Source organism: Bos taurus, chromosome 19 (genome assembly GCF_002263795.3).
Source record: "Bos taurus isolate L1 Dominette 01449 registration number 42190680 breed Hereford chromosome 19, ARS-UCD2.0, whole genome shotgun sequence".
NCBI classification, from domain to species: Eukaryota; Metazoa; Chordata; class Mammalia; order Artiodactyla; family Bovidae; genus Bos; species Bos taurus.
Window position 1 is genome coordinate 53952867 of NC_037346.1, and position 24904 is coordinate 53977770.

The 24904-nt window shown below is 45.5% G+C and overlaps 1 protein-coding gene and 1 pseudogene across 7 annotated transcripts; both read right to left on the reverse strand.

Annotated features, from left to right (window-relative positions):
• Window positions 1–699: 699 nt before the first annotated feature.
• Window positions 700–24635, reverse strand: AFMID (arylformamidase). Of its 7 annotated transcripts, none has more exons than XR_009491529.1 (11): window positions 24525–24635; window positions 22598–22688; window positions 10307–10411; window positions 10177–10225; window positions 8627–8878; window positions 8343–8440; window positions 8013–8091; window positions 7762–7903; window positions 7439–7543; window positions 3868–4095; window positions 700–2568 (listed from the first exon to the last, which is right to left on the reverse strand). XR_009491529.1 is itself a non-coding variant. In NM_001192502.1 (11 exons), exons 1-11 carry the CDS (start codon window positions 24582–24584, stop codon window positions 2536–2538), a joined length of 921 nt encoding a protein of 306 aa, NP_001179431.1. In that variant the 3' UTR covers window positions 2119–2535. The 7 variants fall into 7 exon arrangements, 6 of the variants coding, with proteins under 6 accessions (XP_010814846.1, XP_024835907.1, XP_059734038.1 ...); NM_001192502.1 differs by lacking the exon at window positions 3868–4095 and having other exon boundaries at window positions 2119–2568; window positions 8627–8699; window positions 8793–8878; window positions 24525–24584; XM_010816544.4 differs by lacking the exon at window positions 3868–4095.
• On the reverse strand, window positions 10422–22588 carry LOC112442704 (large ribosomal subunit protein uL16-like; annotated as a pseudogene).
• Window positions 24636–24904: the final 269 nt, after the last annotated feature.

Consider the following 24904-nt stretch of genomic DNA (forward strand, 5'->3'; position numbering starts at 1 on the left):
TATTGATGGCATCTGTTTAAAAATATGTATCTTACAGATAATTCCCTGGCAGTTCAGTGGTTAAGACTTGGCACTTTCACTGCCAAGAGCACAGGTTTAGTCTGTTTGAGAAACTAAAATCCCACGAACTGCGTGGTGTAGCCAAAAAATATATACAATTTTAAAAATAAATAAAAATATACATCTTCTGGACAAACACCATCAAGTCAATGTATTTCTGTGATTCATTTTCTATTTAGCACCAACATGTTCCAACTTATTTTCCATTTAAAATTTTATTTTACTGAAAACTTCACCTGCTTAGTCTTTTCTATAAGGTTTTTTAAAAAAATTATTACTTGTATTTTTATCACAATAAGAGTAACATATATAACATGAATAAGATGTAAATAGCAAAGTTGCTGTATGTGATAACATTGCATATACAGAGAAATCTCAACATTTTGGGTTTTGGTTACTTTTCATTTCTATGCCTACTGAAAGAGGTATAATTAAGTGGAAGAATTCAGAATATCTGCATTTTTTCCCTCTATCATTCTATTATATATACACATGGGGTCGCAAATAGTCGGACACGACTGAGTGACTGATCTGATCTGATATATACACACACACAATTATATATGGTAAAATATACATAGTATAAAATTTAGTTTTAGCCATTTTTTTAAATTGAAGTATAACTGACCGACAACTGTGTGCTTGTTCCAGCTGCACAACATATTGATTTAATGTTCTAACTCATTACAAAACAATCGCCACCATTTCAACCATTTTTAACGTACAGCTCAGTGGCGTTAAGTACATTCACTTTGCCATGCAACCATCACCCCCATCCACCCCCAGAACATTTTCTTTCATCTTCCCCAACTGAAACTTTATCTATTAACAATTTCTGTAGGGTTTTGTAGCAAAATTTTAAATTCATGGATTAGCTTTTGGCTGTATCAAATTTTATTAAAACCAGGTTCTACCATTTTGAGCCTTTGACCTCCTATGTCTGGGGTCCATTTTTTAACATCTGAATTTTTTTAAATATTTATTTTGCTTATGTATTTGGTTGTGCCAGGTCTTAGCTGCGGCCTGTAGATCTTTGAGTTCTGTCTTGTAGGATCTAGTTCCCTGACCAGGGATCGAACCTGGGCCCCCTGAACTGGGAGTGTGGAGTCTTAGCCTCTGGACCGCCAGGGAAATTCCACTTTTTGGTGACTTTTATTTATATCATTTTAAAGTTGCAATAATAGTACAAGGAATAATCATGTACCCTTTACTCAGATATTGTTTACATTTTGCAGATGTGTATTATCATTCTCACTCTCTTCCTTTCTTTCTCTCTATAACACACACACACATAACACACTCATATACACATATATGTATATATTTTTTAATCTGAGCCATTTTTTGAGATTTTCTTGAGGCATGGCTGATTGACAATATTATATAAATTAACTTTCATGTATACAAAGTGATTTACAATTTTTAAACATTATACTCCATATACAGTTGTATCGGCTATTTTCCCTGTGCTGTACAACAAATCCTTGTAGCTTATTTGGGTTTTTATTTTATTTATTTATTTATTTTTGGCTCTGCTGGGTCTTCATGGCAGTGCGGGCTTTTCTCTAGTGGTGGGAAGCAGGGGCTACTCTCCAGTTGGGGCACGAGGGCCTCTCACTGCAGTGGCCTCTTGTGGAGCACAGGCTCTACACTGTGCAGGCTTCAGGAGCTGCAGCACATGAGCTCAGTAGCTGTGGCTCCCGGGCTCCAGAGCACAGGCTCGATAGCTATGGAGCACGGGCTTAGCTTTTCCACAGTATGTGGAATCTTCCTGGATCAGGGATCAAACCCACGTCTCCTGCATTGGCAGGCAGATTCTTTACCACTGAGCCACAAGGGCTAATTTGGTCAAAGTGTTAGTTCCAAAGATAACATCCCAGGGCTTTCTGGGATGAAGCCAGACGTCAGGTGGAGCCCAGGACCGAGCAGACATGAAAAAGTGGAGCAAAATCAATAAATAAAAGGGACAGGGACTTCCCTGAACCACTGGGCGGTCCAGTGGTTAAGACTCCACACTCCCAGTGCAGGGGCTTTTGTGGTTCAATCCCAGGTCTGGGGACTGAGATCCCACATGCCGTGTGGTTTGGCAAAACAAAAACAAAAAAAGGAACAAAAACTGGTTTAGAGAGCTCTTTCTCTTCACGTTGGCTGCAAGTTGTCATTTCTTCTTCACCTTCTCAGCCGGAGGGGTGCTCTGGGTGACACACACGGCGTGGACCTGGGCCAGACCTTCCCTGAGCCCACCTGATCTAGGCGGGGGGAGGGCCATGGAGATCTGTACTCAGCTTCAGAGCAGCATGAAGAATTGATTCTGGCCGGGGGGCGCGGGGCGGGGCGGGGTCGGGGGATGAGTGAACAAACAGAGGCGCTCCGGGGTCAGGTAGAGCTGAGGCCAGCAGGAGAGGGAAGCAGGGGGGTTCCCAGAAAAGCTTCCCAGTCGGGATACACGCTGGCGGTGGCAGGGTTCAGGTGTCATCAGGACTCCTGGAAGATTGTTTTCAAAATAATCTGCAGCAGGAAGGAAAAAATACAATAGCTCTGGAGTTGGAGAGGCTCTTGGGAGGATCTCTTGGGAAGGAATTTGATTAAAGAAACAGGCTGCCTTTGTGGTCACAGAAATGTAACTTAAATGAGCTCCTTTCCATCTCTCATTTGAAATGTTTCCATGAACCAAACATACACTTCCCTCCGCCTCGGCTCGCTGCCTGTTTCTGTATGAACCATGAGCTAAGAATGGCTTGATGTTTTTAAACGGTTGGGGAAAAGAATCGAAACAAGGATATTTTTTGTGACATGTAAAAATTACGTAACATTCAAATTTCTGCATCCATAAATAGTTTTATTGGAGCATGTGTGTGCTAAGTAGCTTCAGTTGTGTCTGACTCTTTGTGACCCTGTGGACTGTAGCCCGCCAGGCTCCTCCATGGGATTCTCCAGTCAAGAATACTGGAGCGGGTTGGCATTTCCTCCTCCAGGGGATCTTCCTAACCCAGGGATCCAACCTGGATCTCCTAAGTCTCCTGCATTGACAGGCAGATTCCCTACCACTGAGCCACCAGGGAAGCCCACGAGGCAGCTTTTGAGTAGCAATGGCAAGAGTTGGGTAGTTTTGTCAGAGACCATATGGCTTCCCAAATCTAAAATATTTATTAGGTTTTTAAAAAACAGATGTCATTTATGGCTAAGGTGGCTCAGTGTTAAACAACCTGCCTGCCAATGCAGGCAATGCATGTTGGATCACTGGGTTTGGAAGATCCCGGGTTTGGAAGATCCCCTAGTCAGACCCATCCAAGCGCATATGTATACACATTTATGAATGCTTGTTTTTTTCCTCAGTTAAAAAAGTAATACAAGGGATGTGTCCCTGGTGGTCCAGTGGCTCAGACTCCATGCTTCCAATGCAGGGAGCATGGTGTTTGATCCCTGGCTGGGGAACTAAGATTCAACATGCTACATAGCACAGCAAAATAAATAAATTAAATTAATTAAACACGGAGTATTCATTTTAAAAAGTAACACATGTTCACGGTAGAAAATATGGAAATCAATTTTTTTTTAAAAGCACTTGCGATACCACTGGTCAATGGTTTTTTCGGATGCATATACATGCCTCTAAGGGCTCCAAAATCACTGCAGATGGTGACTGCAACCATGAAATTAAAAGATGCTTACTCCTTGGAAGAAAAGTTATAACCAACCTAGATAGCATGTTGAAAAGCAGAGACATTACTTTGCCAACAAAGGTCTGTCTAGTCAAGGCTATGGTTTTTCCAGTGGTCATGTATGGATGTATGGATGCATACATACATATGTCTTCACAGACCAACTGTGAAGAAGGCTGTGCGCCGAAGAATTGATGCTTTTGAACTGTGGTGTTGGAGAAGACTCTTGAGAGTCCCTTGGACTGCAAGGAGATCCAACCGGTCCATTCTGAAGGAGATCAGTCCTGGGTGTTCTTTGGAAGGAATGTTGCTAAAGCTGAAACTCCAGTACTTTGGCCACCTCATGCGAAGAGTTGACTCATTGGAAAAGACTCTGATGTTGGGAGGGATTGGGGGCAGAAGGAGAAGGGGATGACAGAGAATAAGATGGCTGGATGGCATCACCGACTCGATGGACGTTAGTTTGAGTGAATTCCGGGAGTTGGAGGAAAAGGGGACGACAGAGGATGAGATGGCTGGATGGCATCACCGACTTGATGGACATGAGTTTGAGTGAACTCCGGGAGATGGTGATATATAGGGAGGCCTGGCGTGCTGCGATTCATGGGGTCGCAAAGAGTTGGACATGACTGAGCGACTGAACTGAACTGAAGGGTCTGGCTGTATAAGTATCATGAAACTAGGGAGATGCTAGGTTAGTTATTTTTTGTGTTTTTGCTCTTACTTTTGAATCAATTTAATATATCCTAAGAAATTTTCACAAACTTCAATCTATTACCTGATTATATCAGCAATTAACCTCATTAGATATTTAGGTTGTTTCCAAGTTTTGAACATTAATAAAGCTGTAGAGACTATTTTTCAGTGTTTCTCTGATTATCCTGAAAACAAATTCCAAGCATCAGAATTACTGGGTCAGCAGACTTGCATCCATTTTGCCAAGCTGTACCCCAGAAACATCAAGTCAACATGTGTTTCCACCAGAAGGACCAAGGAAGCCTCCCCCACTTCACCACATTCTCATCAGCACTGGACATAATCATACTAGAACATTTCCATCGAGAGGTGGGAGAGGACTCATTTTCAGTCACATTTCTATGATCAATGTGAAGTGAAAGTGAAAGTCGCTCAGTTGTGTCTGACTCTTTGCAACCCCATGGACTATACATACAGTCCATGGAATTCTCCAGGCCAGAATACTGGAGTGGGTAGCCTTTTCCTTCTTCAGGGGATCTTTCCAACCCAGGGATTGAACCCAGGTCTCCCGCTTTGCAGGTAGATTCTTTACCAGCTGAGCCACAAGGGAAGCCCTATGATCAATAGTGCATTTTAATCTTCCACCATTCTACTGGCCATCTATATTTATTTTTTAATTATCACTAATTCTTTGTCCATTTTTTCTATTTATTTCTGTTCTTAAAGAGGAATAAGACCTGCTCTTACTACACTTAATAAGAGGTACAAACTACTATATATAAAATAAATAAGCTACAAGGTTATATTGTACACTGCATGAAATATAGCCAATTTTTATAACTTTCAATGGAGAATAAGCTATATAGAAATATTGTATCACTATGTTACACATACTATTGCAAATCACCTAATTTCAGTTAAAAAAAGAAAAAGAACCATTTTATTGATTTGAAGGACTTCCCTGGTGGCTCAGTGGTAAAGAATCCACCTGCTAATGCAGGAGACATGGGTTCGATTCCTGGGTAGGGAAGATCTCCTGGAGAAGGAAAATGGCCACCCACTTCAGTATTTTTGCCTGGGAAATCCCATGGACAGAGAAGCCTGGTGGGCTACAGTTTAAGGGGTTGCAAAAGAGCTGGACATGACTTGGCGACTAAACCGCAACTGATTTGAAAGTGCTCTTTGTGTGGTAAGGATATTAACTATGTTAATTAAAACTGAATGCTATGGGGAGTTCTCTGGCAGTCCAGTGGTTAGGACTCTGGACTTTCACTTCGGAGGGCCAGGGTTCAATCACTGGTTGGGGAACTAAGATCCCGAAGCAGCCAAACCAAACCAAACAAAACCAAAAATCTGAATGCTATCAAAGTCCTATTGTGGTGGCAGCTAATCAGGGCTGGAGGGAGGGGGAATTGGAGGAAGGTGGTGAAAGGTACAAACCTTCAGTTATAAGATAAATTATAAGATAAATAAGCACTAGGGATATGATGTACAGTGTGATCAATTTAATTAACACTGCTGTATGTTATATATGAAAGCTGTTAACAGAATAAATCCTAAGAATTCTCATTACAAGGGAAAATTTTTCTTTTTCTTTTCTTTTGCATCTATGAGATGGTAGATGTTCACTAAAACTACTATGGTTCATTTCATGATGTTTGTAAGTCAAATCACTATACTGTACACCTTAAACTTACACAGCTCTGTGTGTCAATTTTAACTCGATGAAACTGGAGGGAAAAAGTAAATATTAAAAAAAAAGTACGGCTAATCAGGTACCCACTTTCTGAGAAAAAGAAAAGAGAAAGTAGTAACTGTATATTTTCTGGGTCCATGGAAAATATTTTCCCCAATCTATCCATTGATTTTTTAAAATAATTTTTTAAATTGAAGTATAGGTGATTTACAATGTTTCAGGTATATAGCAAAGTGATTAAGTTATATATATATATAACTTTACTCTTTTTCAAGTTCTTTTCCGTTATAGGTTATTACAAAATACTGAATATAGTTCCCTCTGATATAGTTCCCTCTATACGGTAGTAGGTCCTTGCTGTTTATTTTACATGTCTGTTAATTCCGAATTCCTAATTTATCCCCCTCCTTCCCTTTCGGTAACTGCAAGTTTGCTTTCTTGTCTGTGAGTTATTTTGGTCTTGTAAATAAATTCCCCTGTATTGTTTTTAAGATTCCACATATAAGTGAAATCAGATGATACGCGTCTTTGGCCTCACTTAGTATAATAATCTCTAGGTCCATTTATATTGCTGCAAAAGGCATTATATCATTCCTTTTATGGCTGAGTAAAATTCCAGTGTTTGTATGTGTTTGTATAAAACACATCTTCTTTATCCATTCATCTATGGGTGGACATTTAAGCTATTATAAATAGTGCTTCTATGAACACTGGGGTGCGTGTATCTTTTCGAATTAGAGTTTTGTCTTTTCTGGACAAAACAAAAATTCCAGTCCTGGACATAAGTCAGGAGCAGAATCGTTGCATTGCTGGATCATATGGTAACTCTAATTTTAGTTTTTTAAGGAACCTCCATGTGGTTCTCCATAGTGGCTGCGCCAATTTACATTCCATCAACAGTGTAGGAGAGTTCCTTTTTATCCTCAGACTTTTTTTATTCTTACCCTTACACTTTTAAAAGGGTTCACCACATTAAATTTGTACTAAACATTCATGTGGTCAAATCCATCCAACCTATCCCCATGGAGCTGGGTTGTCTGTGCTTACACACAAGCAGGCTAATACTTTTCACACCTGCCTGGCCCCATGAAGATCCCATTGGTGTGCCCAGGACCAGCCTCTGCAGATCACCTGGGGCTGTTTCAGAGGCAGGTGAAGTTCAGGAAGCAAGAGTGGCCCTCCATCCTTATCTTCAGGTCCCTTGGATGCCAGGATGCCAAAGAACCAGCAAGGGGACTCCCTGTACCATCTGCCTGCCCACCCTGCCTCACGTGTAAGGGCTGTGGCAAGACACATTCTGTCACAGTGAAGGGATGCACCCTACCTGGGTGAGCACATAGTCCTCCTGGGTTAGGTTCCAAAGGATTTCAAAGTGGTCCATATCATGGAGCTCTTCAAAGGAGGCTTTCCACCCTCCTTGGCACAATGTCTGTGTAAGAGAAATGAGGGAAGAGGAAACATGAGGCTCGTTGGCCGGGAGGGCGGGCGGAGCTGGAGAAGGGCTCTCGCACCTGCTTACCAGCTGCTCACTAAGTATTTGTTGAAGAAATGATTGGTATCATAGGGTCCATTTAGGTGAAATAAACAGGAAAATAATAAGATTGGACGACCCTCAACCTCAAGCCAAAAGAGGGGTGCCCGGGGTACCTGATAAAACTCCCTGGACTGTCGGTGGAATTCCGGGCTGTCGTGTTGGCCCACAGTCACCAGGATGCGGCAGGCTGGATCCGCGGGCTGGGTGGGGGCCGTCTCCAGCTGCCACAGCGGGCTGTTCCTCTGAGCATCCTCCCTGGTGTGGGGGTAGGTGTGGTCAGGACAGAGGAAAGCATTTGCTGCACCCCCGGCCCTCCTCACTGGCTGCAGGCCAGCTGAGGGGGATGAGGGGACAAGTGACTTACAGGGCTGGGAGGAGGGGGGCATTCTCAGAGGTGTGCATGATGGGCTCCAGGTCGTAGACTCCACTCAGCAGGAAGAAGCCTGTGAAGGCAGAGAACAGTCACTGAGCCAGGCTGCTGGATGGGGCAAGATGGGGCCAACCTGCCTCCAGGGTCAGAGGGGCAAGACAAGGGAAGCGGCAGAGAAGAAGCAAAGCAGGCCCTGCTCCCTGGGCCCAAAGCCCCCAGGTCAAGCCACTCACAGCTGTTGAGATTTCAAGCAACTGGTATAGACCCTCAGGCCCATCAGGGCAGGGTGAAGGCTGCCTAGTCAGACTCATTCTCCGTGGAAACCTTTGAGGTTGGGCGTGACTCCATGCTTGGTCCAGTCGGCCAGGAGCATCATGGCAGCGAGGTGGGCCCCAGCAGAGTGTCCACACAGGTAAATTCCCCTTCAGTGGGTCAGAGCAGAGAGCAGGGTTTGCCTTCAGTGTAATCAAAGCCACAGCCCAGTATCGAGGGGATCCCATTTGCCTTCTGCTCCAAAGCCAGAAGGGATGGCTGGGCTGCATCCAAGGAGATGAATCCACTGTCCTCCCACCCAGTCTGACAAAAGGAAAGTTTGCAGTGGTACCCACTGGTTGCCTGGATACTGCTTCTGGACAAACATGATGCTCTGGGTCACCTGGTCTACCATCTGGTCCAGGGTGCCTGTGCAGAGGGCAGGAGCTGTGTCAGGCTCCATCAGGGGCTCTCTCCCCTCCAAATCCCAGTGGCCCTTGTACCTGCAAGACCACTCGTTACCTTTGGGGGCAATGTCATAAGCCACTATCACCACGGCCACTCCCTGTGCTGTCAGTGGGTTGACCATGAAGGCTGATGTGTCCTTGCTGCAGAAGGAGACAAAGACATAACAACTGGAGGCCACTTGGCCACTAGACTGCTTCAGTGTCTGGTCCACCCGGAGCCCTGCCCCTCTCTGACCCAGGGCGGTAAGGGAAGAAGTGAGGCTCTGTCCTTATCACATCACATGCTAGCTGTGGCGCCCTAGAGACTATATTTAATCTCTAAGCCCGGTTTCTTCCTCTGTGAAATAGAGATAATTATGTTCTTTCTCTTCGGATGCTGTTTCTGAGAACTGAAGATCAGACATGCAGGGAGCCTCACAAGGCAAAGGGTAAAAATGCAATAAGTGCAACATTAAAATGCCGTGGTTGAAGGGCAGTAGATCCTATAATAAGCAACTCCTTAGTATGATCCTAGGGAACAACAGTGTCCGTGAAAATCCAAATACCCCTCTGCTTATCTTAGGGTACCCACTGGGGCCAATCCCAGTTTGCCTGGGACTCTCTCTTTTTTTACTGCTAAAGGCCCCAACCCCCAGGAAACCACTCAGTTCTGAGCAAAATGGGATGGTTAGTCACTGTGGTTCTCCATGATTGGAGAGTAGACTGAACATGCTTTTCACTGAATATAGTGGGTTCAACAGTGTCTTTCCTCAAAAGACATGTCCAAATCCTAAACCCTGGTACCTGTAAATGTGACCTCATTTGCAATAGGGTCTATGCAGGTATGGGCTTTGCAGGGGGTTCAGTGGGTAAAGACTCCACCTGCAATGCAGGAGACTCAGGATATGTGGGTTCAATCCCTGGGTCAGGAAGATCCCCTGGGGCAGGGCATGGCATCCCACTCCAGTATTCTTGCCTGGAGAACCCCATGAACAGAGGAGCCTGGTGGGCTACAGTCCGTAGGGTCACAAAGAGTCAGACACGACTGAAGCGACTGAGCACACACACAATGCAGACATAATTAAGAATCTTGAGACGGGATCATCCTGGATTTAAGATGGGCCCTAAACCCAATAACTGGTGATGTTGTAACAGAAATGAGAGGAAGGATGGAGATGCAGACACATGAAGACCATGTGAAGATCAAAGCTCAGTTTGAAGTGATGCAGCCACAAGGTGAAAAAAGCTTGGAGCCCCAGAAGCTGGAGCCTTCGGAGGGAGCGCCGCCCTGCCCACACCTTGATTTCAGACTCCTGGCCTCCAGGACTGTGAGAGAAGACATTTCTGTCCTAGGAAGCCCCCACGTTTGCAGTAAGTTGTTGCAGCAGTCCCAGGAAAGGAAGAGGCCAGGCAAAGACGAATCTCCTCTTTTCTCCATTCATTCACATTCCGTGGCTCACCTTCCGCTCTGCCAGTATCCTCCGTGAAAAAACACCAGGAAAGGCATAGCTGTAGGACAAAACAAAGGGCGTGTGGGCCAAGGCAGGGCTCCCAGCTGAGATCCGAGGGCAACCACCAGCCCCCAGTTACCTTCAGATACTGCCTCGGGAAGGTAGATGTCCAATTTCTCTCCGTCGCCGTCTCCGTAGGGGACATTGAGCAGGCTCCTCCCGGTGGCCCGGGCCCTCTTGGTGACTGTCTCCGGAAATGGACAAATCACTGTCAGTACAACCTCAGGCAGCAGCACGTTCTGTTATTATTTTGCCGAAAGCCCCTTTGGGTTGACCAGTTGGCTCCAGAGGTCAGTGCTTCCCCGAGTCCATATGGTAATTGGGCCTGGGGTCTGAAGCATTCCCCCAGATGCATAGTTAAAAAGACATCAGACTGGCCCATCTGGGTGGAGGCAGTACTATCTTCAATGTCTGTCTCTGGTGAGCTGGCAGTTGACCGGCACCATTTCTACCTCTACTCTATTACATGTTTATTATGAGTGTTACCCTTGGCTACATGCTCCTGGAAGTATAAACTTGTCCAAGTATTTGAAAAAATAATCTTCTAGAAACTAAGATATAAAATCACTTGAAACAAATAGATAATAAAACACTGCTACTGCTAAGTCACTTCAGTCGTGTCCGACTCTGTGCAACCCCACAGACGCCAGCCCACCAGGCTCCGCCATCCCTGGGATTCTCCAGGCAAGAACACTGCAGTGGGTTGCTATTTCTTCTCTGATGCATGAAAGTGAAATGTGAAAGTGAAGCCGCTCAGTCATGTCCGACTCTTAGTGACCCCATGGACTGCAGCCTACCAGGCTCCTCCGCCCATGGGATTTCCCAGGCAAAAGTACTATAAAACACTATGAATACATAATTGAGTGCCATGATGGCAGAGGTCAGAGTGATGTGAAAATTGGCTTAGGACTGGGGTTGAGAGAAAGGAGGAAAGGGACTGTAAATAAATTAAATATCAAAGGCGAAGGCGTAGAGGTGGGAGTGAAACACAGCAGGACTCTATGGTCCTTGTCCCCCATGTCATCTGCTGCCTTTTGTCTGTGGAATATTAGCCAAAGAATAAGTTTAATCAGAGAAGTGAGAAAATGCAGAAACGAAGGAAAACAGTCAAAGAAGACCAAATAATAATAATAATGTCATAAAACATAGGCAAGGACTTTTAGTTCCTTCTCAAGGGCTATAGATTATATTGTGAGCTGTCTTACAGATAAAGCCCGCACCATGTGGAAAAATTTAACTACAGGATGACTAGATTATAGCCAGACGATGCAATCTGCCACAATTGTAAGAACTGGCCTCAGAGAAATGGAAACAAGCCGACTGTGGAACTGAAGATTAACTGTACCTAAAATAATTAAGATGATGCTGGTCAGACCACTGGTGACCAATTTCAAGATGATTGTCAGAGCTGACTGTGCTGTTTCTGCCTGTAGCTCCCTCCCTCTGTCTATAAAAGCTCTTGCCCAGGGGGCAAGTCAGCATTTGAACAGGTGTCTGCCGCACCCTCGCCTGCTGAGTTGCTGGCATCCAAAATAAAGCAAATTTTCATTCCCACCAACCTGGCCTCTTTATTGGCTTTTGAGAGGCGAGCAGCCAGCTGGGCCCCACTTTCATGAAGAGGAAGGGACTCTCTATGTTCATGGACTTTCAATGTCCCTCAAAGGCCCCACTTTCATCACTGAAACCCGGGCAGCTCAGCTCCCGCCAGCACTGGGCACCAGGGAGTGTAAACTGGTAAGTTCTTCCTGTGGGGCAACTTGGAAATAGGTACTAAAGCCCAAGAAAATCATATTCCTTGATGCATAAGACCTTATCCATCCATTATTATAAGAAGTAATCAGAAATATTTTTAAGGACTTGCTTTAAAGATGCTCACACTAATGCTATTTATGACACTGAAACATTTTAGACACAGCCCAGGGGACCTACAACAGAAAACTGGCCAAATACATTATGGTATATCCCCTTTCTCTCCTTTATTTTTGACCTCAGCATTCATCCATCCTTCAAATATTTTTATTTACTGTCACCCTCACTAGACCATAAGCTCTGTGACAACAAGGGCTTTGCTTTGCCCACCTCTGTACAACAGAACCGGGCACATCAAAACCACTTAAAATAAAATTGTGTAGGGAATTCCCCAGCAGTCCAATGGTTAGGACTCTGTGCTTTCACTGCCGACAGCTCGAGTTCAATCCCTGGTCTGGAACGAAGATCCCACAAGTTATGCAATGAATAAATATTTCACTACACAGTGTTGGGTCAATTGAATGGGAAAAAAAAGTTTTTCGATCCCTATCTCATACCATATCAGATCAGTTCCAGATAGACTACAGCTTTAAATATAAGAGCAAAGACAATAAACCTTTTATTTTTATGTTGCTTTTTAATGATATGTTTTTTAATATTTATTTTTATTTATTATTTGGCATTGCATTTATGATAATAATTTGAAATGTATTTTTAAAAATATTTTTATTTGTTTTATTTTTGGCTGTGCTGGGCCTTCTTTGCTGCACACAGGCTTTCTCTAGATGCTGCAGGGATCTCTAGATCCTTCACTGCGGTGCATGGGCCGTGGCTTCTCTTGTTGCAGACCACAGGCTCTAGACGCAAGGGCTTCAGCAGTTCCGGTGTGTGGCCTAAATAGTTCTGGTCCTTGGGCTTAGTTGCTTCGTGGCATGTGGGATGTTCCAGGACCAGGGATCGAACTGGTGTCCCCGGCATTGCAAGGTGGATCCTTTTTTTGTTTGCTTTGACACGAAAGTAGGATTTATTGGTGGACGTGAGTAAAGAAGAGACAACGCCAAGGCTCTCATGGGTGCAGGGCCCACCATTTGTCCAAGGGAACACTATCAGGCTGTGTTGACCCCACAGCCATCTGGCATGAACTATTACTCTGCTTACATGTTTCAAATTTATCCAAATTAAACTTGGCAAATTCCCACTTCTGGTGGCCAGGGAACTTGAACCTGGCCCTGCGCAGGGCCTCAGTCACATGCTCCTTGTTCTGCAGCTTGGTGAGGATGGATACATCTTGTTGATGCGGATGACATGGAAGGGGTGGCGCCCCACTTGGATGTGAAAACCATCTTTGCCCTGTTTTCACCATGGACTTGTTGGCACAAACCCAGGCAGGCTCCAGGGCTTTGGAGGAGAGTTGCTCACACTCGTCTGACACTGTGTGGCCACGGAGTGGGAACCCATCCACTTTTGCCTTCTGCTCCAGGTCAAAGATGCAGATCTTAGCATCAGGGACACCTTGGCAGAAGTCAGACTTCGGGTTCAGTTTGTTCTGACAATACCAGTAACACCGGGTGGGGCGGCAACCCATGGTGAGACTAGGATCTTAAATGGGGTGCCGAAGGGAAAGAGCGAGGTGGATTCTTAATCACTGGACCACCAGGGAAGCCCTAACTTGAAATGTCTTTTAAGAATGTCATCATATTTTGTAAACTGTGTTGAAAAGTTGACGGGCAGGTACCTGTGAAAGTTATGAGCTATCTGAGCATTAAGTGAGATGCCATTACTTACTTTTTCTTTTGAAGAAATAATAATCGGCTTATAAAAATATACAGCAGCCATTTCCATGAAATACCCCTGACAAGGTGACTGTCATGGATATGGAATCTCTCTCCCCTAAATCCAAATGGCAGCATATGAAATGCATTTCTGCCTGTTTCACTTAATATTTCTTGGAGAGCTTTCCTAATCAGTACATAGACAGCTTCCTCATTCTTCTCTTTCTTTTTTAATAAATAGGTAACTTGCTATTCCGTCCTATGGCTGCACCTTAATTTATTTAACTGGTTGTGCCAGTTTTTAGGCCAAAGCAAACCTCACCAGATCATCAGGAAAGTCTCTTGGCTCCCTCTCTGTTTATCCTGAATCCTGAATTTTCTCCCTGCGCCCACTGAGACCACCCTGGATCCCCCTCACCTCTCCCCCGTTTTCACCAGGGCTCCCTGCAGCCCTGCAGGTGTGAGCCAGGTGTAACTTACATCACATCCCATTGATCTGAGGTTCCTGTCTGTTGCTGGGGCTGCCCTAACAAAATGTCATACATACACTCAGGGGCTTCGACAACAAGACCCTGGAAGGGAGGATCAAGGTGCCGGCAGGGGAGGTGTCTGGCGAGGGTCCTCCCCGGGATGGCAGAGGGCTTTCTGGCTGGGGGCTCCCGTGGCCTCTTTGGGTTTGGGAGCAGCTCTCCCTCTCTCTAGGGAGACGAACCCTCTGTGTCTCTTCAAACAATCCTACTGGATCAGGACTCCATCCTTCTGACCTCATTTAACTTTTTTCTTCCTTAGAGGCCCCCTCTCTAAACACAGCCCCACTAGGAGCTAGGAGTTCAACGTGTGAGGTTTTTAATAATAATAATTATTATTTTTTAAATATTTATTTATTTATTTGGCTGCATCAGGTCTCAGTTGCAGCACTCAGGCTTAGTTGCTCCTCGGCACATGTGACCTTAGTTCTCTAAGCAGGGAGCAAACCTGCGTTGCCTGTATTGGAAGGCAGATTCTTAACCACCAGGGAAGTCCCAAGTAATTTTTCTAAGGGAAGACAGTTTTTTCTCCTATTCTTTTCTTTGGTTGTGCTGTGCAGCATATCTTAGTTCCCCAACCAGGAGTCGAACCCCTGCCCCTTCAGTGGAAGCTTGGAGTCTTAACCACTGGACCTCCAGGGAAGTCCCTTCAACACATGAATTTTTCAGTCCATGACAGCCCCACACTCCCTCCAAAAAGCCCCAGAGCTCCCCTGCTCACCTTCCCTGAGAGGTCTGCCAACCACCTTCCCTCCAGGTGTGAAGGTGTTTGTTCTGGACAAACTCCTCATACCGCAGGCTCAGCAAAGGGGAGCGATTTAATTAACACAAGAGTTCTGGAAGTACACGTGCACCCATGAGATTTATGTTGTGCCAAAACGAAGAAAAAGGTAATGAAACGTATGCTCTAAGTTGAAGAGCAATTAAGACCAGGCAGCTGTCAAGATTCGTTGTCACGTGTTAAAAAAAGTCTCCCTCTGATATTAAAAAACCCAGCTGAGCCTGACACAGAGAAACTGCCTCTCTCCAGGAAGTGGCGTGATGGGTTGATGGCAGGCAGCTGGGTGCAGGGACAGAGACTAGGGTGACTCACTGTCTCCCCCCAGAGCCTGAATACTGCCAGCCCTCCAGGTGCTGCATCTACAGGCAGGGACACTGGGGGGCTTCAACAAGACGCTCCAGGATAAACCCAATTACAAACTTCCTTTTTTGAGAAAGCAAAAATTCATTTTCTATTGCTTACAGTCCAAAGTGTCACAGCTCTGACAGAGAGAAACTACCCGTCTCCAGACCCAACTGAGCACTGTGTGAGAGCAATTAGGAGAGGTAGGGGCCAGAATCCCTAGAGACTAATGCAGGCGTGGGGCGGGGAGACCCATCAGATGGTGTCAGAAAGCTGAAGATCAAGAGTTTATCAGGTGCTGTGGGAGCAATTTAAGAAGTGGTTAGGGTCCACCAGCCTTTTTTTAAATTTATTTTCTGTACACTCTTTTTTTTTTTTTGGCCTGGTCACACAGTATGTGAGATCGTAGTTCCCTGACCAGGGATTGAACCTGCGCCCCCTGCGTTGGAAGCATGGGGCCTTAACCACATGACCATCAGGGAAGTCCCCTCATCTAGTTTCAGAACTCTTCCCTCTCAGTCTTTTAATTCACTTAGAAAACAAATATTTATATAAGCAGCGATCTTGTGCCCATTTTGGAATTTTGCAGTGATAAAATAGGAAAAAAAAATATCCCAATCATATGTGGCTTACCCCTTAAAGAGGGGGACAAGCAGTTGTAACTGTCAGGTAGCAACATGTTCTATAGAAATGAGCCAGATCTGAAAAGACCACACACTGTGTGATTCCAACTATTCTGGGAGAAGTAAAACAATGGAAACAGTGAAAAGATCAGTGACTTCTGGGGGCTGGCGGGCGGGGGGGGGGGGGGGGGGAGGGAAGAATAGACAAATACAGGATTTTTAAGTCTGTCTGTGAACACAAATAGGGAGGGAGTATCTGGTCTGGCAGGACGAGTGGACAAGCTGGAGAAGCTCTGGGAGGTTGTGGGGTAGTGGGGGTTTCTGGGGTTCAGTCATGTTTAGTCCAAAGTCAGAGAAAAAGCAACTTTCCTTCTGATTCTCCACATACGGGATCTTAGTTCCTCAACCAGGGATCAAACTGAGGCCCCTGCAGTGGAACCCTGAGATCTTAACCACTGGACTGCCGAAGAAGTCCCAACCATTTTAAAGTGAACAAGTCAAAATTGATGGTGTTATTAAAAAGAAAAAAGTGAACAATTCAGTGGCACTTAGCACATTCACAACGCTTTGCAACCATCACCTCTATCTAGTTCCTGAACATTTGTTTCAGGGGTTCCCTGGTGGCTCAGTGGTAAAAGAATCTGCCTGCCAATGCAGGAGATGCAAGTTCAATCCCTGGGTCCAGAAGATTGCCTGGAGAAGAAAATGGCAACCCTCTCCAGTATTCTTGCCTGAGAAATCCTATGGACAGAGGAGCCTGGTGGACTACAGTCCATGGGGTCACAAAGAGTCAGACATGACTTAGTGACTAAACAACAAAACATTTTTTTTCATCTCAGAGGGATACCCATTAAGCAGCCCCTGTAATCACAGCTTTGTGTCTCTACAGATTGCCCTGTTCTGGATGCTTCACATAAATGGAATCATACATATAAATAATAATCATACATATAAATGTGACCTTTTGTGCCTTCCTTCTTTCAGTGAGCACTGTGTTTCAGTGTCCATCATGTTCTAGTATGCATCAGTAGTTCATTCCTTTCTTGTGCCCAAAATAATTCCATTGCACGGACATATCACACTTTGTTTATCCAGTCATCTGTGGATGAATTTGGACTTTTCCCACCTTTTGGCAATTGTGAATAATGCTGCTATGAACATGTGTGTACATGTATTTGAGTACTTATTTTCAATTATTTGGGGTTAGAATTTTTTAACTGAACTATTGTTGACTTATTACATTACATTAGTTTCAGGTATATGACACAGTGATTCAACATTTTATAGATTATAGTCCATTTAAAGTTATTACAAAATAATGGCTGTATTTCCCTCTGCTGTACAATAATATATCCTTGTTGCTTATCTATTTTACACATAGTATTTTCTATCTCTTCTAGAAAGAATTTTTAACACTGTTCATACTATCAAAAGAAAAAAAAAAGATTGCAGGGAGCTACCTTGTGGTCCATTGGTTAGGACTTGTAGATTTCCATGGCGGTGAAATTCTTGGTCAGGTAACTAAGATCCTGCAAGCCCTGCAGCTCAGCCAAAAAAAAAAAAAAAACACAAAAAAACCCCACAACAAACCAGGATTGCACCCTATTAATACAGAACGTTTTCTTCCAGGAGAAAATAAAAAGAGACTAGAAGAAACCGCATTACAATGTGAACAATGGGTGGCAGAATTATTGATGGCTTTATTTTCCAAAATCCTTTTCAGTAAGCAAATGCTCCTTTTGTAATCAGAAAACAATTGTTGCCTAAAAATGGCCAGCCTCAGATAGTGCAGGGCGGGGCTATTACAATGTGGTCTGTGAACAATGGGTGCCCCATAATGTTTGCTACTGGCCCATGACGCAGGTGTCGGTAAACATTTATATATTAATATATGCAGTTTGGCAGAATGGCTGTTTCTATTGAAATTAGGACTAAGAAATTTGGGCTTTCAAACAAATTGTACGTGAATGTTCACAGCCGCACTTTTCACAATCGCCAAAAGGGGGAAATAGCCCAATGTCCATCAGCGGATGAATGGATAAACAAAACGTGGTCCATCCACACAACGGAAAATTATTCGTCCATAAATAGGAATGAAGCCCGGGCAGGCTATAACAAGGACGGACCTCCAAAACCTTGTGCTAAGGGAAAGCGGCCAGACACAAAAGATCACATCTTGTAGGATTCCATTTATAGGAAACATCCAGAATAGGAAAATCCATAGAGATAGAAAGCAGTCATTTGTTGCCAGGGCCTGCCTAACGGGTAGGGAGGTATCCTTCCAGGGTGATGAAAAATGTTTTGGAACCACACAGAGGAGATGATACAACAACATGAATGTACTGAATGCCGCTGACTTGTACACTGTAAAATGGTTAAAATGGTACATTTTAAGTTAGGTGTATCCTATCACAGATAAACAAAAGTGGGCCCTTTGGTTTTATCTGGTGGAAAGGAAAAAGAGCCAACTCAGCCTTAAAAAGTAGGATCCCTCGGAGAGGCTGTCAGTTGCAGAAGCTGTCAATCACGAGGCCCCCACCCACCTCGATGGTGATTGGCTCTCCTAGGGCGAGGCGTGGCTTGAGGGACAGGGAGTTTGGAAATGTGCCCCCAGCCTGGTTACACACACACCTTCTTTAGTTTCTTGTACAATGTATTTTTGAAATTAGTTTCTTGTACAATGAGAAACTCTGGGTTGGACGAAACACAAGCTGAAATCAAGATTGCCGGGAGAAATATCAATAACCTCAGATATGCAGATGACACCACCCTTATGGCAGAAAGTGAAGAGGAACTAAAAAGCCTCCTGATGAGTGAAAAAGTTGGCTTAAAGCTCAACATTCAGAAAACGAAGATCATGGCATCTGGTCCCATCATTTCATGGGAAATAGATGGGGAAACAGTGGAAACAGTGTCAGACTTTATTTTGGGGGGCTCCAAAATCACTGCAGATAGTGATTGCAGCCATGAAATTACTCCTTGGAAGGAAAGTTATGACCAACCTAGATAGCATATTCAAAAGCAGAGACATTACTTTGCCAACAAAGGTCCGTCTAGTCAAGGCTATGGTTTTTCCTGTGGTCATGTATGGATGTGAGAGTTGGACTGTGAAAAAAGCTGAGCGCCGAAGAATTGATGCCTTTAAACTGTGGTGTTGGAGAAGACTCTTGAGGGTCCTTTGGACTGCAAGGAGATTCAACCAGTCCATTCTGAAGGAGATCAGCCCTGGGATTTCTTTGGAAGGAATGATGCTAAAGCTGAAACTCCAGTACTTTGGCCACCTCATGCGAAGAGTTGACTCATTGGAAAAGACTCTGATGCTGGGAGGGATTTGGGGCAGGAAGAGAAGGGGACGACAGAGGATGAGATGGCTGGATGGCATCACTGCCTCGATGGACGTTAGTTTGAGTGAACTCCGGGAGTTGGTGATGGACAGGGAGGCCTGGAGTGCTGCGATTCATGGGGTCGCAAAGAGTCAGACACGACTGAGCAACTGAACTGAACTGAACTGAACAATGTATTTTTGAAGAGGAAAAAAAAAAGAAACTAAAATAGTTGCTTAAGTTTACTGCAACTCATTTGAAAAGACCCTGATGCTGGGAAAGATTGAAGGCAGGAGAAGGGGACAACAGAGGATGAGATGGTTGGATGGCATCACAGACTCAATGGACATGAGTTTGAGTCAACTCCGGGAGTTGATGATGGACAGGGAGGCCTGGCATGCTGCAGTCCATGGGGTCACAAAGAGTCGGACACGACTGAGAGACTGAACTGAACTGAAATTTACTGCTATGCTCACTGCTTCCACTTCTGGAAAGTGGCCTGCTTATTGATGCTCACCACCTCTGCTTCTGTGAACCGGCCTGCTTATGGCTTCAACCAAACTGCGTAGGCTGGAAAGTCACTAGGACCCGGAAGCCCACGCATATAAAAGATACCCAGAATAAAGCCCGGGGGCTCAGACACTGGAGGCGAATCCGCTGAGCACATGCCGGTGCTGGATAAACCCTGTTGTTCTGCATCTCCCAGTGTTGTAATCTCTTTCCGTCGCCACGGCTTTCTAAAACATTTTTACTGAGAGTCTTATTAAACAAATTTAATAGCTACTGGTAGAGGACACAGTTCTTCCAACTTCCCTCTGCCCGTGTTCACTAGCCTGGGAGAGGCCAGGTCTTGGGGGAGAATAAACATGACCTACTCATTGGAAGAGAACAGTGCCCACCGCAAGTTACTGGTGGAAGATGTTAGGATGGAGTAGATCAAAAGAAAAACAATGTCCTTCCTGGTGCAAAAAAGGAAAAGGGAGTTTACCTCCCTCCCTTTTCTTGGAGAATTTATTTTTAGGAGACATCATCATAAATCCTTTCTCTACCCCTTCGGGAATGCATGTAAATATTTTTTAAAGCTAAATGATTCTCTTACCAGTTTTACAACTTAGGAATGTTTTTCTCAAAGACCTGGGAGCTCTTTGGGTTTTTACTGATGTGGACCATTTTTAAAGTTTTTTATTGAAGTTTTTACAATACTGTTTCTATTTTCTGTTTTTGTTTTTTGACTGTGAGGCATGTGGGCTCCCTGACCAGAGATCAAACATGCACCCCCTGAATTGGAGGATGAAGTCTTAACCACCGGACTACCAGGGGAGTCCTTGGGAGCTATCTCTTTGAAATGTATTATCAGCAAGATAATCCATGGGAGGACAGGATCCTAATTCCAATACCCATCCAGCTACAACTTGCAAAGCCATTTTTTGTCATAAGGATATGGGGATTTTTTGTTTTCCTCTGGATAATGACAATTTGCAAACTCAGATGGCCAGCCTAATGACTAGGTGGATTTAGGAGGGACTAGGGTAGCAGATGGGCTTCCCTGGTGGCTCAGATGGTAAAGAATCCGCCTGCAATACGGGAGACCTGGGTTCCATCCCTGAGTTGGGAAGATCCCCTGGAGGAGGGCACGGCAACCCACTCCAGTATTCTTTCCTAGGAAATCCCACGGATAGAGGAGCCTGGCAGGCTGCAGTCCACAGAGTCGCAAAGAGTCAGCGACTGAACGACAACAATGTGGTGATGCCTTGGGGAGGTACTTAGGTTTAGCTGAGGTCACGAGGATGGAGCCCTCGTGGTGGGATTAGTGGCCTTATAAGAAGAAAGGTGAGCATTTCTTTCTCTTCTTTCTGCCATGTGAGGATGCAGGGGGAAGAGGTCTATCTGCAAGCCATGAAGAGACCCTCACCAGGGGACAAAATCAGCTGGCACCTTGACCTTGGACTTCTCAGCCTCCAGCCCTGGGAGAAAGAGATTCCTATTGTTTAAGCCACCCAGCCCGTGGCATTTTGTTATGTAACCTGAGCTGACCAATACAAAGACAGATAATATGTAAATGCAGTATTTTTTAAAATCAAAATTTGTGCCAAAGAAGTCGATGATGAACAAAATGTCAACATTTCCAATAGAGACAGGCTCCAACCCTTGCATGCATGGCTCTTCTCACTCACCTGGCCTGAATGCCCCATCATCACACTCACCTTCTTCACCAATGAAATGGGGCAGATGCGCTGGCGGCACCTCTAGGCCAGCTGGAGCATCGAAAACAGGAAGGGAGGTGGGATGTAAATGTAAAGCTGTCCACAGGGCTTCTCGGGAGGGATGGCTAAACACAGTCTCCGAGGGCTTACTTTGGAGTCTCAGAGTCTCTTCTTAGCCCTTGCTTCTTATGAGAGACTCCCTTTCTCTAAAGGGTCAGCTCTTTTTTCCCTCAAGACAATTACGGTAGACAAACAGGTTTGCTACCTGCTCACATAGGTGTCACTGCGCACTCAAATATATACTGAGTCTATAGAGACATATTTGGTGCCGAGCTAGGCATGGTAGGGAACTCTGGAGAGCCCAGGACACAGCTCCAGCTCTATCAGGAGAGGGAAGGTGCTGAAATGTGCTGGAATAAACCCCCACTAGCCTGTCCCTCCAGCTGGGTTATCTCGGTGTAGAGAACATCGATCCCGGGAGCTCCATCTGGCCTGCTGGAACAAAGTGCCTTTGCCAACCTCCAATTTTCCGACTTGCAGGAGGGGCTGGCTGCTTCCTCACCCACACATTCCCTGTGGAACCTGCCTGCCCGGCCCAGCTCAAAAGGTGGCAGCACACACTCTGGAGACCCAGGACTGAGATGGGAATCAACCTTGAGACTTCACTAGCTTACAGATTCCCAAGCCCTGATTTCATTAAAAAGAAAAAAAGCTTCTTTGACTTGGTAAATAGCAACAACATTCCACTTTCAGCAGCTGCGTGGGAGACCTTCCTTTTTTCACTCTACTTCTCTGGACCACTGTAGCCTTAAGGCCTGGGCATAGCTGGCTGGTTGGCTGATCAGGCAGGGATGTGGAACACAGTCTCTGAGCCTCCCTCCCCCTGGCAGTCCTGCAGCCAGGGCTCCCCAAGCAGATGAGATGCCTGGACTTTGGGAACTGTCCGGAGAGGCTGGGGCTATGAGGCTCCTCCTCCCTGCCCCAGCATCTTGAACCACTGCCACATGCTAAAGTCCACCCAAAGCGGCCACAGAGAGGTCCCCCAGTACCTTCGTTTCCAATCTGTGAATAGGTCCTCATGGCCTCCTCTGCTCCCAGTCTGACAACCCATCTGCTGGGGGAGTACTGGTTATCCAGCTCCTGTGGGACACAGACACAAGGTTCTGTAAGACCTCTGACCTCCATGCAGACCCTGCCCCCGCCCCTCCACGTGCCTGGATGCTCTTCTCTGCCTGGAGAAGCCCCTTCCCTGATATCTCTTATAGATGCCCTTAGCTTCCTTCAAGCTCCTCCAGCCTCCAGCCTGGCAACCCAGGCCCCACTGTCCCCCCACTAATTAACTAGATGTTTCAGATACAACAGAAACAAGATTGCAAGTGCTGTCAGACACTTGCAGTGAGGGCAGTGCCTTGCCTTTAACCAGCAGAACAGCCTTAAAGGGAAATGAGGACCCATAAAGGTGTCCCAGTGAATGCCGCCATGGGCACCACTTCTACAGCAAAGATCACAGGAAGCTAGAGAGCTGGGGTAGTCATTGCAGAGACAGTGACGTGAAGTTGATCTTCCCTGACAGGACATGAAGCTGACTGAAGGTCACAGCAGAATCAGTGACCCAGAGGTGAAGAGGAAGGAATCAAAGGTCAGATGATTGGAAATGCTGACCAGCCTCAATTGCTGAAACGCAGAGGAAGCGGGGCTGGAGGGTGGAGAGTGAGTCTTGGATGTCAAGCTAAGACGTTCAGACTTAATCAGAAAGTTGTAAGGAACCAGGTTTTGGAGAAAGCACTCAGACACACAACAACCACCACAAAACAAATAAAGAAAGCAAACAAAAAATGGGCAAAGGCTGGACTGGGAAATTTGAAGAAAGGGTGGCCTCACGGAAAGGTCTTAGGCTCTACAGTCAGATGGGCTGGGTGCCATCCAAGCTTCAACACTTGCAGGCTCTTTTACCCTGGGCGACTTTCTTACAGTCAGTTCCGTCATTTGTATAATGAGCAAAACAACAGTACTTCACTTCATGTACACACCCTATAGCTTTGATCACGGTTAGCCTGGTGAGGCTGAAAGCTATAAGGCATGTACATGAAGTAAAGCTAAGCACTCAGATGTGGGTTTCCTCCTCGTCCCATTGAACAGGGCTCTTGGCCAGTGGTGTTTGGGTCTGTACCGTCTGTGGTCATAGGATGTTTGCAGCCATACCTGGCACACTCTGTGATTGCTATCATCGTCCTTTTTGCTATTATTTACTTATAAGAATGGTAATGCAATGGGTTCTGAGAGTGCTCTCATATTGTAGGGGTTTGTGTGAGAAAAGAGAAAGACGAGAGAGAGACAGAGAGACACACACGCACACACAGAGGATGGAATCTCTTGGGGGCAGTATCCATAACTGTCATCACATTCTTAGATGTGTCCATGATCTGAGAAAGAACTGCTGCTTAAAATGCAGGAAAAGTAATCCGGAAATTGAATGATAATCATAAGGAGTGTTTTGCATATGTGGTTTCTTTCTTTTTTAATGAAGGAGAGAGAAAGAGTGGCTTTATTTCCTTGCCAGGCAAAGGGGGAACACAGGAGGCTAGCGGATCAAGAACTGCGCCCCACACATGAGGTTTCTAACCCTCACGACCATCCTGCAGTAATACCAGCCTTTCTGCTTCCTTCGGGTCTGGCACATTCTCTGCACATTGCATAACCTCAGATTAAGGTTAGGAACTTCGGCCCCAACCTCCTCTGGGGTTAATATTTATAAATATTAATATAGCCAGGGCTTCCATATTCTACCCTTAAAATCAGGCTAGCAAAAGCCTGTCTGTGGAGAGAAGTAAAATAAATCCGAGTGCTAAAGCTTTGGGGACCTGCTACACTGTACCAACAGCCCCCACAGGAATGATTCTAAACTTTTCTCTTAACTCTCATGTAATGTCTGAGCTACACTCCTAGCCCCAGCCTCTCTCCCTGTGATTCTCCTACCTCTTTAGACATCCTCTTCCAGGGAGCCTCGTGCCTGTGATTTCCACCGGAGACGTCCATCCCCGCTTTGTACCACCAGACGCACATGTACCACAGTGCCACATGTACCGCGTGTGCGCGCGACCCAGCCTTTTTATAGCAGGTGGGCAGGGCTCCTACCAGGCCCTGATGAACTACGCTCACCTCTCTGATGACAGACCAGGCCCCATCCCGGAGGAGCCACGCCCACCTTCCGGGGACAGAGCCTGGTACGCGCGTTTCTGGTCCCTCCCACGAGGGGGCGGGCTGAGGCCAAATCTCCCTCCAATCCCGCGGCCGCGCGGTGATTGGTTCCGGGATGGCGGCCCCGGCTTCCGATTGGCCTGCTCGCCGGGGATAAC

Coding starts and splice junctions, on each gene's coding strand:
- AFMID (XM_010816544.4), bottom strand. CDS start 24,611: ATGTGCGTCTGGTGGTACAAAGCGGGGATGGACGTCTCCGGTGGAAAT. Junction 10,226..10,306: donor TCCCGAGGCAGTATCTGAAG/GTAACTGGGGGC, acceptor TTTGTCCTACAG/CTATGCCTTTCCTGGTGTTT. Junction 8,092..8,342: donor AGTCACGCCCAACCTCAAAG/GTTTCCACGGAG, acceptor CTGCCTTCACAG/GCTTCTTCCTGCTGAGTGGA.